At 43.9% G+C, this 14,899-nt stretch overlaps 1 protein-coding gene across 5 annotated transcripts in view; it reads right to left on the bottom strand.

Annotated features, from left to right (window-relative positions):
* Nucleotides 1-4,127, bottom strand: part of CFAP54 (cilia and flagella associated protein 54) — a 264,824-nt gene extending 260,697 nt beyond the window's left edge. For 3 of the 5 annotated variants that reach the window (XM_053252437.1, XM_053252439.1, XM_053252438.1), the window contains exon 1: nt 3,896-4,127. In XM_053252437.1, the coding sequence (XP_053108412.1) occupies nt 3,896-4,098 (203 nt within the window). In that variant the 5' untranslated portion in view covers nt 4,099-4,127. Of the gene's footprint in view, nt 1-3,130; nt 3,150-3,895 lie in introns of those variants that run through there. The other 2 variants (XM_053252440.1, XM_053252441.1) reach the window with 2 other exon arrangements.
* Between the last annotated feature and the right edge of the window lie 10,772 nt (nt 4,128-14,899).

Below are 14,899 nucleotides of genomic sequence, written 5' to 3'. Positions count from 1 at the left end.
AGTGAGTGATGCCATTATTGTTAAATCTTTCAAGAAGTGCGGTATAAGTAATAGTCTCGATGGCAGTGAAGATCATTTTCTATATGAAGAGGAGGAGGACGACGATGACGACGAAGAAGAAGAAGTGGGAGAAGAGGAGGAGAAGGGAAGTTCAGATGAAAGTTTTCTGGGATTTTAAAGGTCTGTTTGGTTTTATAAATAATGGCAAATGTTATTTTTTTTAGTCTGGCTTTGTAAACTATTGATAACAGTTTAATATGTTAAAACTCTGAAAAACTGGATAAAAATTAAGGTGCGTCTTATAGTCCGTTGTGTCTTATAGTCCGTAAAATATGGTACCCTTACATTTACAGTATGTATTAGATATATTGGTTTTACTACTTCTGAGGACCATGAAATACTGGAAGTTGTTTGTTCTCCAAATCCTCTGTGATATTTAAATAAATTCAATGGATTACAAAGTGGAAATCTCATTGGACTGGAACAATGAGTAACAAAATCAGAAGAGAAAACTGTCAGAAGCAATAAACCAGATCAGGCAGCTATAAACAAAGGAACTGCTGAATGCTGAAATCAAAACTGATACATGCCAACATAAAACAGTAACACACATAGATGAAACCAGACTAGAAAAGTAGAAAACATAATCATTAAGTCAGAATAGAATGTTGAAATCATACAGCTATTAAGATGCTGAGGACAAGATAGAAGGTGACAAAATGACAAGTTATCTAAGAAACATCAGAATTGTACAAATGTAATAAATAAACCGAGTAAAACGCAGCAGCACAGTAGGTTTCTGAACCAGATTATGCGCATACAAGTGCTCAAAAGAAGACAGAACCTCCGAACAACCAGGCCCTATTACTCTATTCACATTTATCACAAGGCATACCAATTGCCAGTCACCAGCTTGCCATGGCACCTGGGAATTTACGCATGGTGGCATCATGATGAAGACAGGTGCAACCCATCTCTGCTTTGTTTGCTCATGCCTCCTCCTAATTGTGTCAGTCCATCGCCTGCCTGAGTCAGACAGACACGATCAAAAGGGCTCCTAAACTTTTGGGCTAGCTCCTAGATCTAAGGCAAATTTGTTGAGGTCTGATCATGATTTACCAGAATGGGGCATGGGGGAGGGCTGTCCATGCTCTTTGCTGCTCCCAGTTGTTCATATAGTAGGTGGACATTTTTCCACTTGCTAGTACAACTGAAAATCCCAAGAACTCTGCTGGAGCAAAGCATCCCTTTCACATTTATTTTCCAATAGCTGTCAGAAAATAACTGCTTCACCTAATCCCTAGAAAATGGCTGCACCTAGTCCCTAATACAATGCTAGAGGAGAGGAGAGTGATGCACAGTTGAAAAATGGATCCAGTTGTGGATCCTGAAGCTTTAAATAAGTGTCACTAGGCTGAAGCAGATATGTGCAAATGGTGCACCTAGCACACAAGTTAGTGCCTTCATTATTGTAACTATTGCCCAAAGATGAGTTGAGCTCTCAGTGCCTTAGAGAGAATAGTGTAGTATGCTCTACAGTCTTCGAGAGCTTATTCTGTCATCTGGAAGCAAAGCTGACAGGCCAAAAAGATGTGTGAATACATGAAGCCGCGTGCATTATACCAAGTCAGAACATTGGTTCACTGAGCTCAGTTTTGTTTACAATGGCCAGTAGCAGCTCTCCAGGGTCTCAGACAGGGATCTGTCTGAAGATGCCAGGGATTGAAGCTGGGGCTTTCTGTATACAAAGCATACTCTACCAAAGCTATGACCCCACCCCCAAATATGTATCCAGCAGTGACAGAAAGCAGTCACAATGAGAATCAGTGAAGCTGCTAGATATTTTCTCATTCTGACTGTTTCATGAGAAAACAAACATTCTGAGAGCTGATGCACCACAAGACAGCATGCTGGACTAGGACCGGGGACAACCAAGTTCAAATCCCCATTCAGCCATGATACTTGCTGGGTGACTCTGGGCCAGTCACTTCTCCCTCAGCCTAACCTACTTCACAGGGTTGTTGTGAGGAGAAACTTAAGTATGTATTACACAGCTCTGGGCTCCTTGGAGGAAGAGCGGGATATAAAATGCAAATATATAAATAAATAAAATTACTGCAGCTGAGTTACAAGTGCAAATAACTGCTCATGTGAGCAGTCTACTAGTAAAATACCAGGTCTCCCCTTCCACAATTAGGGGGGGGAACACATTTTGCCATTTCAGTCATGGAGTGATATATGATAATCTGGGAGCCCACTTCTTCCATGATAAACTGCTCACATGAGCAAACCACTCATAGAAACATAGGAAGCTGTCGTATACCGAGTCAGACCATTGGTCTATCTAGCTCAGTATTGTCTACACAGACGGGCAGCAGCTTCTCGAGGTTGCAGGCAGGAATCTCTCTCAGCCCTATCTTGGAGAAGTCAAAGAGTGAACTTGAAACCTTCTGCTCATCCCAGAACGGCTCCATCTCTTGAGGGAAATATCCTACAGTACTCACATGTGGTCTCCCATTCAAATGCAACCAGGGTGGGCCCTGTTTAGATAGGAGGACAAGTCATGCTTGCTACCACAAGACCAGCTCTCTTCAGGAGGACCAGCTCACTCAGGTGAGATGTTCTTTGTGTGACTAAGCCAGCTGCAGTAACATCTCACCAGAGAGCGGAAATCCCATCACTGACTGAATGGGTACATGGCAAATTGATCATATGCACTGGCCTGCATATGATCAAATCAACATTGTTTCCACCGTGCATGATATGTCTCTTTATCACAACAATCAGTTATTGATGCACATCACATGTGATGTGATATGTTGTCTGTGTACAAAAAAAAAAAAAAAAACTCTCATGTTTACTCAAGCAACATTCTATCTGTCATTCAACTGCAGACATGAAAATATATATCATCTGATGTGAGATCTGTGAACACATCAGTTTGTGCGTGCAAGGACAAGAAAACAGCTTCATGGGCTCAATTTAATATGAATTCTGAAAGTAGTCAGATCTTGCATTCAAAGAAATATGTCTTCAGTCTGAGTCTACCCTTCTGAATGATGTTGCCAAAAGCCTAAACATGAGTCCAATGAATTTATAAATCAGATGAAGCAAACAAGCTGAAACATACCTATAAACACTTCCATATTTTTCCCCCCTCTGGCAGGGCTGCAATGCCTTTTAACAGTGCTCTAACAGGCAGAAATTCAACCTGCACAGCATTTCCCTTGCACGGAGATGACGTGGTAGAACTACTACGACTATAGATGTTTATATGCCCCTTTTCAACAAAAGGTCCTCAAAGTGGTTTACACAGAAAAAGAAATAAGAAACAAGAGGATTCCCTGTCCAAGCCTAAAAAGAAGCAGAAGGTTGACCCCAGCAACAGCCACTGGAAAAATGCACTGCTGGGGCTGGGTAAGGACAATTGCTCTCCCCCTGCTAAACGTAAGAGTCACACCACTTGAAAAGGTGCCTTTTTGCTGAGTTAACAGTGTTTTCTCTATTAAGGTTCCACCTATTGGATTTTGCCTGGTGGTGCGCACAGTATGTTTAAAGCAGGGACAGGGAGTACCGCAGGAGCGGGGAGAGAAGACCACCACTACTTTCTTCCTTAGAAATGAACTAGGAGTATAATAATCGCAGCGTAGGGATATTGAACCCTGAAGGATAACGGGAGTGGTGGGCGGAGAGCGGGGTGGCATTGTCACCCTGGAAGCGGTAGCAGCTCTTCCCAGCTGGTGGGCGCAGGACGGGGAATGGAGGAGAACCGGAGCTCCTACAAGTATTGGGGTGGGGGGGTGCTCTTCCCCTCGGGGGGTGGTGCGGGCGGTGCGCCCTCCCCTCCGCAGCAGCGTGCGCGCGCAAGCCTCACCCCCCACCCCAGCCGCGTTACCCTCGCCGGTGCAGCTCCTGCTGCCTGGCGCCCGCTCCCCCCGCCGCTTCCCGTTTCCGCCGCAAGAAGCTGAGGCAGTCGTGCAGGTCTCTCTCGAAGTTTTCTATCACGGGGTTCCCCGGCTCCAGGGGCCCATAGAAAATGGCGAGCGGCGGGGGAGGCAGAGACGGGGTCTGGGCTCGGGGTGGGGGGACTGCCGACATGGTCCCCCCTCTGCAGTTTCGGCCCGAGAGTCGGCAGGCGGGCGGTTGCTAGGAGACGGGGCAACAGGCGCGCACAGCGAGAGCCGCTAGTGGGAGGAGCTCGGGGAGGCGAGGAGAGGGAGGCCGATTCGTGGGGTCAGAGTGGGACGAGAGGAATTAGGATGTGCAGTGCAGCGAATTGTTAGAGATTCGTTTTATTATGTATTCTGCTCCATTATAATTATTTTAGTAGTCGGTGTATATTAACTTTGAAGGGATTGTTTTGTTAGTGTCGGCTATCTATTGCATTGGCTGTTATGTCAGGTGCTGTAAGCCGCTTTGAGAGAATTTGTGTACTGAAAAACAGCCTGGATACACATAAGTTGACTTTGTATTTACACACACACACACACACACACACGGCAACAGCTCTCTCTCTCTCTGTGGCTCTGTTACTGCTAGTGTTAACTGAAGGTCCACTCCTTCCCTATTTGCAGGTCCCCAAACTGGTTGAAATACATGCTATCAAACTGAAGGTGTCTGAACTCTTTTTACAGGCTGCTGCTGCAGCAAAGTTGTTCAAGAACTGGCAGTGGTCTAAATGTTAGCTGAAGATTTGTGTCCTCACATCATGATGATTGTTTGATAATACACTGCCTTGGGAGCTCTGGTAGAAAGGCAGTCCCAAGAATGTTTAAAAGATAGTCATAAAATACCATGAGGCATCCTCAGGGGTAACCTAAGTCCAGGAGCCTTGTTGCTTGGCAGTCATGGTTCATCCTAGAACAACTACACAGGTCATCTTGGAAGTGAGCTGGACAGCTGCTGCAGTCAGTGGTCATGTTCTGCCCCTTTGAAGAGTAATGGAATATGACCTAATCAATCCCATTATAAGTTCATGTGGTGCACAGGAGCCTGATGTTTATGAACATTTCTTTGGGACAAGAACCACAACCAATTCTTAGCTTCAAAATGCATTCTGGGAAAGTTTTCAGCTTTGTTTTATCTTTTTCAACGGCTTATGAAAAGTGACTGAGTAAATCTGTGCAATAGTCGTCGTAATATACTTTGCCTATAACATTCATGCAGCTTCCTCCCTTGATGTATATACGAAATGGCATACTTTCCGCTCAAAGAAATGATTGCATATTCTAGGAAGAAATTAGGCCTGGAGTCTTTGCTGAGAACATGTCCTGGCAGCCTAATAAACTGTCTTGACATTATAATATTGTTCATATTTTCTTTCAGAAACTATTGGCTATGGGGAAACATGTACAAGAGCTGTAGATTTCAATTGTTTCAACAAATTAGTCCACATTCTATTTTTAACTGAAATATTTCTGATAATATTTCAATCTTTCTTCCACATATATATAGAGAGAGAATATTTTAATAGTCCTTAAATTTACCTTTGTTATGTGTTTAAGGCACTCATGGGCTCAAACAGAATATTGTATAAAATAACTGTTTACAGCTAACCAATATAGAGAAGCTAAAATAAGTAACTTATGACATAGTGTTTTGATCTTCTCTTTAAACTGTCCACCTGCTTATGTATATAACAAGAATTTTATAGGAAAATAGCATTATCTCTTTTCATTTTCCTTCATTTCTCATTTTGGTTCATTTGGTCAGCTTGTTTGCCAGAATTTTCAAGGTCAGACTGTAGACTAAAATGTGCTCCAGCCAATGATGAAAATTTTGAGCAACAACCTGACCTTGGACTTTAACAATACTTGTTTTTTTGCTTTTAACTGCAGTGCAGTCACAATTTGTAGCTTCCCGTGTAACTTTTACACAGACAAGCTGAAACAGCCATTTATTTATTCATTCATTCATCATATTTATATTAGAGATGCACATGGAACCATTCGGCGCTCCATTCTAGGAACGCCGAACTGGTTCCAGCAACCGGCTTTCGGAGGGTGGTTCGGAGGAGTGGTTGCTTTATGGGGCAGGGAAAGCGCTGCCTACCTGCCATCCCCCGCCCCAATGCTTTCCCCCTGCCAACACTCCTCCAAAAAGTGGGCACTCAAGGCTGCAGCGTACCTGCTTACAGCCGGGAGAAGCATCTTTTTGGAAGAGTGCTGGTGGAGGGAAAGCATCGAGGCAGGGCTGGCAGTTAAGCAGCGCCTTCCCTGCCCCTTAAAGTGATCCTCCCAGGAGTGCACAGAACCAGTTCCATGCACATCTCTAATTTGTATACAACCTGATATATACATCTCTGTTATTAATTTATTATATTTGTTTACACAGTCAGACAGGTGCTATTGACTAGTTTGTTTTATCCAGGCATCAAGTCCTTCCCAAGGACCTGGGGTGGCTGAATTTTATTGTCAATGTTGTTGCTGTTATTATAGATATCGTCGCAGAATATAAGCTGTTCCCAGTAAAGTTGCTTTTTGTAATTGGCTGGTGGTGATTTCTGTGGCCCCTATGGTGTTGAGGTGCTCTTCAAGGTCTTTTGGAATTGCACCTAGGGCGCCAATTACTATTGGGATTATTTTGGTCTTCTTCTGCCACAGCCTTTCACTTTCAATTTGTAGATGTTTGTATTTTGTTATTTTTTTCTATTTCTTTTTCTTCTATTCTGCTATCCTCTGGTATTGCTATGTCGATTATTTTCACTTGTTTTTCTTTCTTCTCGACTACAGTTATATCTGGTGTATTGTGTGGCAGATGTTTGTCTGTTTGTAGTCGGAAGTCCCATGATATTTTTGCATCTTCATTTTCTACCACTTTTTCAATTTTATGGTCCCACCAATGTTTGGCTACAGGTAGCTTGTATTTTTTGCAGATGTCCCAGTGTATCATCCCTGCTGCCTTGTCATGCCTTTGTTTGTAGTCAGTCTGTGCAATCTTTTTACAACAGCTGATTAGGTGGTCCACTGTTTCATCTGCTTCTTTACAAAGGCAGCACTTGCTGTTTGTTGTGGATTTTTCTACTTTTGCTCTCATTGCATTTGTTCTTAGTGCCTGTTCTTGTGCAGCCAGTATTAAACCCTCAGTTTCTTTCTTCAAGTTGCCATTCTTAAGCCATTGCCAGGTCTTGGTGATGTCTGATTTTCCACTTATATTGTGCAAAAATTGACCATGCAGGGGCTTATTTTTCCATTTTTCTGCTCGGTTCTTGACTTGTTCTTTCTTGTAGGCCTGCTTTGTTTCATTCTTGTTGAATAGTTTCTTATTATTGACCATTTGAAGTGCATCTTCTTCACTGTCCTTGAAGGGCAGTGTCTTCAAGGCCTCTTTTCTCCTGTCTTCAAGGCCTCTTTTCTCCTCCTCTTCTGTTTGATGGACTTGCAGCATTCCTCTTCCACCTGAGCTGCGAGGGAGGTATAGCCTATCGACATCACTGCGGGGGTGCAGAGCAGAGCATGATTGATGGTCATGATTTTCCTGGTCTTACGATCTAGCGTCTCTAGCTCTGCCTGGGTCCAGTCTCTTATTCCTGCAGTGTATCTGATAACAGGTATAGCCCAAGTGTTTATGGCTTGTATGGTGTTCCCGCCATTGAGTTTGGACTTTAGGATTTTTCTAAGTCTCATGATGTATTCACTTCCCATTTTTCTTTTAACTAATGATTTGCTATTACAAGTCTAGTCCAACTAGAAGAGGTTATTTTAAAAGAATGTATCAAATTTGGAAAGAGAAGCATCCAGATACAGAAATAACAGAACAAAGGCTAGCAGACCAAAGAAGATTCATAAGAAATAAAGTATTCACAGAAGTTGAGCTGGAAGAACTGCAAAGAGCAACACAGGCTCAGAATATGGAAGAAGAATTACCACCAACTGAAGAAGTTGCTCAGGCGCAGGTGGAGGAGATGTTGGAAATAGAGGATGCCACCGTTGCCGAACTGTTTCAAAATAAAAACCAGGCAACCCCACCTCTGCCTTCACCTCAAAAACCTGAATGCCATTTAACAGAAAAGCAACAAAAGCTAAAGGGAAAAAAATAACTGAGCACATGAACCAAACAATCACCAGGGTTCAACTTCCAGCTCTAAAAACAGTTGCCAAAAAACAACTTGCTCAGGCATTAAAAGATGTCAATGCTGCACTTGCAGAAATAACAACCAATAATTTGCAAGAAACAAACCAACTAATGTACAGTGCAGCAACAATAACAACACAAGAGCTCGGATATAAGATCAGTGGACCTGTAAAAAAAGAAATTAGTACATCACCTAAATGGAAGATTAGATTAGAGAATAAAATTGCCAGGCTTAGATCAGATGCTAGTAAATTGAAAGATATGAAAGACAAGAAGCTGACGAATGAAAACACCAAACAGTATCTGATCCAAAAATACTATCTAGATTCAAGGAAAATTAGAGAAGTCTTGGAAATAATAAAGCAGCAAATAGCAGCAGTGTCAAAGAAGATTAGGAGATATGAAGCCAGGATTACACAGCACAGGCATAATCTCCAATTCCAGTCGAATCAGAAATGTTTCTACCAAAGCATAGAAGGAGAAACTGCAAGAAACATAGATACACCAAATAAAGAAGAAACAGTGTGAATCTGGGGGAAATAATAAGACAATCCAATAGATTATAATAAAAAAGCAGGCTGGGTAAAAGAGGTCGAAAAATGTAACCAACAAATGCAAGATCTAATAATAACACCAGAATTAATGAAAGTGAAAAGAGTGAAAGTGAACGAGCAAAGAAAATTTTAAAAATATTATTATTATTATTATTATTATTATTATTATTATTATTATTTACACAGCCAGACAGGTGTTATTGACTGGTTTGTTTTATCCAGACATCGAGTCCTTCCCAAGGACCTGGGATGGCTGAATTTTATTATCAGTATTGTTATTATTATAGTTATCGTCGCAGAATATAGGCTGTTCCCAATAAAGTTGCTTTTTGTAATTGGGTGATGGTGATTTCTATTATTTATTTATTCCTTCCTTCCTTCCTTCCTTGGAAATTGTGGTCATAGATTTATTGTTAATATATCTGTGGTGTGTGTGTCTGTAATTTATTTATTTATATTTATTTAACATTTATATACCACCCAAAACCTAGGGCTCTGGACAGTTTACAATAAAACAGTACAAATTAAAACAAAATTGAAACATTAAAATATTAAATTAATTTAAAATTGAGCACAATGTTATAAACTGTGAGTCTAATTAAAAGTCTGGGTGAACAAGTGTTTCTTAACTGCCTTCTTAAAAGTTATCAGAGATGTGGAGGCTCTTATTTCAGCAGGGAGCAGCAATGGAGGAGGCCTGTCCCCGAGTAACTACCAGACAAGCTGGTGGCAACTGTAGATGAACCTCCAGATGATCTCAGTATATGGTGAGGATCTTGGCAAAGAAAATATTCTTTTAAATACCCAGGGCTTAAGCTGTTTAGGACTTTATAGGTTATAACCAGCACCTTGTATTTTGCCCAGAAACTTATAAGTAGCCAGTGTAGCTCATTTAATCTATCTATATTATTAATTCTCCAAGATGGGCCATGCATGGGGACGTGGTAGAAAGGAGGTGATTGGCTGACAGAGTTTGCAAGCAGAAGCACCTGATTGGGCATTGGGGATTCCATATACAGATAGGGAGAAGGAGCCTATGAGAGCAGAAGCACCACGGTGATTGGGCAGTGGGGATTCCATATGCAGATAGTGGGGAGGAGCCTGTGGCGCTGTGGTGATTGGGCAGTGGGGATTCCCTATGCAGATAAGGAGGAGGAGCCTGTGATGTTTAAGGTCAGATGGAATGCAACTGTTACGGGTTGGAAGATGTTCTTGATTGTAGAGGAGAGGAATCTCTCTATATAAAAGGATAGCAGGCAGGGGTCTGCAAAAAGATAGGTCATGAGGGAGGAAAGAGCCCCTTCAGGAGAAGGAGGATGCCGTTGTGTGAATTAAATGAGGAAACAAGATGAACAAAATCTGTTAATTCAGGGAGGGAGGGAGAGAGAGAAAAAACATGAAGGGAGGGAGAAGAAAGAGTGGGGAAGAGTGAGTGGAGGAGAGAGAAAGAGAAAAAGAAGGGAGTGGGAAGAGAGACAGAAGGAAGGGCAAGGGATGGGCCTGAGCCTGTCAGCAGCCTGAGGGGAATGAGTAGCCATGGCAGCACTAGCAGCAAGGAAGGGCCCAGTCAACCACTGCTGCTGTTTGGGGCTACCAAGGCCATTGTCAGAGGGAGGCAGGCAGGCAGGCAAGGGACAGGCCTGGGCCTATGAGCGGCCTGAGAGGAACGACTGGCCATAGTGGTGGCAGCAGCGAGGAACGGCCAGGTCAACCACTGCTGCTGCTTCTAGGGGGAGGAGCAGGGGGAGGGTGGGGAGGTCTCTGGGGATAGGGGGCTGCAGCTTGGCCAATAGGCAGCAGCAATGCTGCAGCCATGACCAAGAAGGGTAAGGGGGATGGAAGCAACGGGATAGAGGAGGAGCAGGAGTGCAGCTCAGGTGAGGGTGGGGAGATCTCTGAGGTGAGGGGAACAATCAAGTACTAGCACGCAGATGCTCTAGAGAGTGTGCAAGAGTTCCAGCATTGAAGTGGAGAGAAATAATGGCAGCGGTCAGGATGCAGAGGTGGAGGACCGGCAAAGCTCATCCAGCCAGAAGAGGTGGGTGGACGGCGGGCAAAGCCCCACCGGCCAGGAAGAGGAGGTGGTGGGGAGAAATAATGGCAGTGGCGAGAAGGTGGGCAGACAGCAGGCAAAGCCCTACCAGCCGGGAGGAAGAGGTGGAAGGCGGCGGCGGGATGGCCTGGCCCTGGCCCTCCCAATGGGGAGAGCTGCGGGGGGAGAGCGAGTGAGCATGCCGTGGGGGGAAGGGAGGGAGGGCGCACTGCGGGGGGAGGGAGGGAGGAGAGAGGGCCACAGGGGGAGAGTGGGGGGCGCCCCGCAGGGGGGTGGGTGCGTGTGCTCACTGCAGGAGGCGGGCAAGCACACTGCAGGGGGATGCCACAGGCTCAGTGCACAACTGCACAGATGCTCTGTGCGGAGTCAGCTAGTATAGGAATAATATGCTCTCTCAGAGATGACCCAGAGACCAACCTGGCTGCAACATTCTGTACCAACTGCAGTTTACGGACTAAGTACAAAGGCAGCCTCACATAGAGTGCATTTTAGTAGTCAAACCTGGAGGTTACCAGCATATGTACAACTGTTCTGAGGTCATTTATCTCAAGAAATGGATGAAGCTGGAGTATCAGCTGAAGCTGATAAAACACACCTCTGGTCACAACCTCATCCTGGGACACTAGAAGAGGTTTGGATCCAGAAACATCTCCAGACTGTGTATCTGTTCCTTCTGGGGAAATGTGACCCCATCCAGAACAGAAAGATTGAAATAGTCTCCCAAGTTCTGACCCCACACAATAAGTACCTCCATTTCATCTTGATTAAGTCTCAGTTTGTTATTCCTCATCCAGCCCATCACCACCTCCAGGCAGGCATTTAGGGAGATTATGCCTTCTCCTGATGATGTTGACATGGAGAAATAGATTTGGGTGTCATCAGCATGCTGATAACACCCTGCACCAAATCTTCTGATCTCTCCCAGCTTGGTTCCATTGATGGTACCAAAATTCTGATCCAAGGGAAGAGGGACACCTTCCAACCCCCTCACAACTCTGAACAACTCCACTGGACATTAGGAGTGTGTGAGCCAGCTTGGCTTCGAACCATTTGGCTCAAAGGGGTTTGGGTCAAACGGAATTGGGCCCAGTTCAGCTACCAGTTCAGTTACCAGTAAAGGAGAGAACCAAGTGGCTTTGTTAAACATAGTTGGGGGGGAGGGGAGTCAAAGTTTACCTTAAAGGTGTCACTGCTGGCGGCAGCCATGGGGGTGGGCGGGGTGGTTGCGACAGTTCCCTCCTACCCCCACTAGAGCAAGCAGGCCCATCTTGGACCTCTGAACATGCATGGAGATCAATAAAATGTCCTCTGCGCATACATGATGGCCATTCTGTTGACCTCCATGCACCCGCAAAGGCCCAAAATTGGCCTGCCTGCTGTGGCAAGGGAAGCCGCCGCAGCCACCACAGGAACCTTCAAGGTAAACTTGAAGTCCCTCCCGCCCCAACTATGTTTAACAAAGCCCTCTGGTTCCCCCCCCCTTCCTCTTTACTTAACCCTAAGCCTTACCAGATTCCCCATTACCATTACAGCTTCGAGCCCACCCAAACCAGTCTTAGTTTGAACCAAACCAGGCCCATTTGACCCCTGCTAACTTGGCAAAGAGGCACCTTTTAACGTGGTGATTCTCTTTATTTAGCAGGAGGAGAGTAACTGGCCCTATGCACCCCCAGCACAGTACTTCCAGTGACTGTTGCTGGTGTCTATCTTATGTTTCTTTTTAGATTGTGAGCCCTTTGGGGACAGGGTTCCATCTTATTTGTTTGTTATTTCTCTGTGTCAACCGCCCTGAGCCATTTTTGGAAAGGCGGTATAGAAATTAAATTATTATTATTAATAATAATTAATTAATTAATTAATTAATTGCAAGTGTGCACAAAACCAGACTGGGCCCGTTTCGGCTTGATTCGAGCCAAACCAGGTTTTCCAGTTTTGTGCATATCCCTAATGGACATGAACTTGCGGATGCAATACAAGCAGAAAAGAATCACTTTGCCGCACATATTGCCTGAGCATAGAACTTTAAATGAGCTCTGTGTTGCAATTTGTCGGATCTCAGTTGAATCTTCCTCCACTTGTACTCCAGTCATTTATCTTGCCGCTTCAGCCCCCATAGTTCTTCCATTTACCAAGGGTTCAATTTCAAAGCGGGTTGGAGAGGATGCTTAGGAGCGATCATGTCTATTGACCTGGTGAGTTTGATGTTCCAATTCTCCACCAGGGCATCAACAGGATCACTGGCAGAGCCAACACTAAATCCTTGCATTGCTTCTTAGAATCCTATTGGATCCAATAACCTTCTCGGGCAGACCATCCTAATAGGCCCCTCAACCCCACCAGAGGTGGGACGCGATAGTGAGTCCAACCTTAACTAGATGGTGGTTTGTCCTTGACAATGGGAAAATCACAGCAGTCCCCACCCATGGAACACTACCCTTATCAGAGTGAAAGATCAGATCAAGCGTGTGACCAGCAATGTGCATCAGTCCTGAGACTACTTGGGATAGGCCCATAGTTGTCATGGCCGCTATGAACTCCTGAGCCGCCTGGACAAATTGGTCCTGAAGTGAACATTGAAGCCTCCCACCACCACAAGCCTGAGGGACTCCAATGCCAAGCCTGAGACCAAGTCCATCAGCTCAGTTTAAGGACTCCATTGGGCAGTGGGGTGTCTGTCTCATATATGTAATATTAACATAGAATGTAGATTACAACTAATGCCACAATTTATGCCCTGTAAGGGTATTTTTAATGGAGTATTGAAGAAATGACCAGATAATTTTAGAATGCTTCTCACATTAGTTAAATCATTATCTTAATAAAGTGTTCATTTCATGTATGTAATGCTCTATCATTAGGGTATGTGTACAATGGTGCTTTTTTAAGCATGTTAGACCCTCACAATCTGTTCTGGTTAGTCCTGATCCCATCTGCTCTGCAGGAAGGACAATCTTAGGATACTCTCTACACTTGCAGGAACCATATATTTTAAGTCAACGCTGGAAAAGAGAGATCAGCAGGCAGGCAGGCAAGAGCCAGTGAAGATATACATATCTGTTTGTCTTTAGTGCCTGGCATTTGGGAACTATGGCCATCACTACATTACAAACAGGTTCTCCAAATTTAATATCATGACAATGGTGCTTTAGCTTAGAATGAGGGAGCTATGAAAAGATTCTTGGATCAGTAGTCTTCCCTCCTCTCCCAGCACACTATCTTATCAGCAGCCATACTACCTGAGTGAGAGGTGAAGTTCCCTTCACCAGCCTGGCTAAATCTACTGATTTTCAATTTGTCTCCTCCCATAACATCCATCATTTGCCAGATATCTGGCTGTACCTGGAGGAGATAAAATATAGGAAAATACTCCCCATTGGCTCACTTCCATTTGGTGCCTATTCTAGAAGAATTTCCTGCAAATTCCATTCTACCTTATCATTATGTAATTTCATTATGTAACTGTATGAATGAGTCAGTATGTGAATTTGCTTATGTTTCTCTTTCCCCTTTTTTCTTTTTGCATCGTGTCTCTTGTATTTTAAGCCATTATTTTAAACGATAGATTTCCTTTAATACTTTGATAGAAAGGCAATATATATAATAGTAAATAAATTGTCTTGTTACTGGGCAATGACATAAAGGACTCCACTGCTGGTATGTAATGCCACAAAGAACCATGGATATTTTAATATAATTTACTGTAATGTGGGTTAAAAACTCCTTTTATTGGATTAGTTTGGATCATTTTTCACTTTGTGGCTCCTGGGGATGAGGACAAACTGCTTCAGACTGTACAACCTACAACCTGTTCTATTGATCTTTGCTTAACTTGGCTTATTTCATCTGGTAATTGTACTATTAGAGAGGGTCCGGTAAATATTATAAATGCTCCCCTGATTGTCCTAATTAAACCTTATTTGAAGAAACCTGCATGGGATCCCTCAGAGTCAGCTAATTACAGACCCGTTTCCAATCTTCCATGGTTGGGAAAGGTGACTGAGCGGGTGGTAGCCTCACAACTCCAGGCAGTTTTGGATGATACAGATTATCTAGACCCATTTCAAACCAGCTTTTGAGCGAACTATAGGGTTGAGGTTGCCTGGGTCAGCCTCCAGCTAGGATTTCCAACTAGGTATTGACAGAGGGAGTGTGACTCAGCTGATCCTTTTGGATACCAGTGACCATGTTATCTTTCTGGGTTGCCTGAGAGAGGTGGGAT

This window comes from Hemicordylus capensis, chromosome 5 (assembly GCF_027244095.1).
Source record: "Hemicordylus capensis ecotype Gifberg chromosome 5, rHemCap1.1.pri, whole genome shotgun sequence".
In the NCBI taxonomy this organism is placed as follows: domain Eukaryota; kingdom Metazoa; phylum Chordata; class Lepidosauria; order Squamata; family Cordylidae; genus Hemicordylus; species Hemicordylus capensis.
Note: the sequence above shows the minus strand (reverse complement) of the source record. Positions and strands in the feature narration are given on the sequence as shown.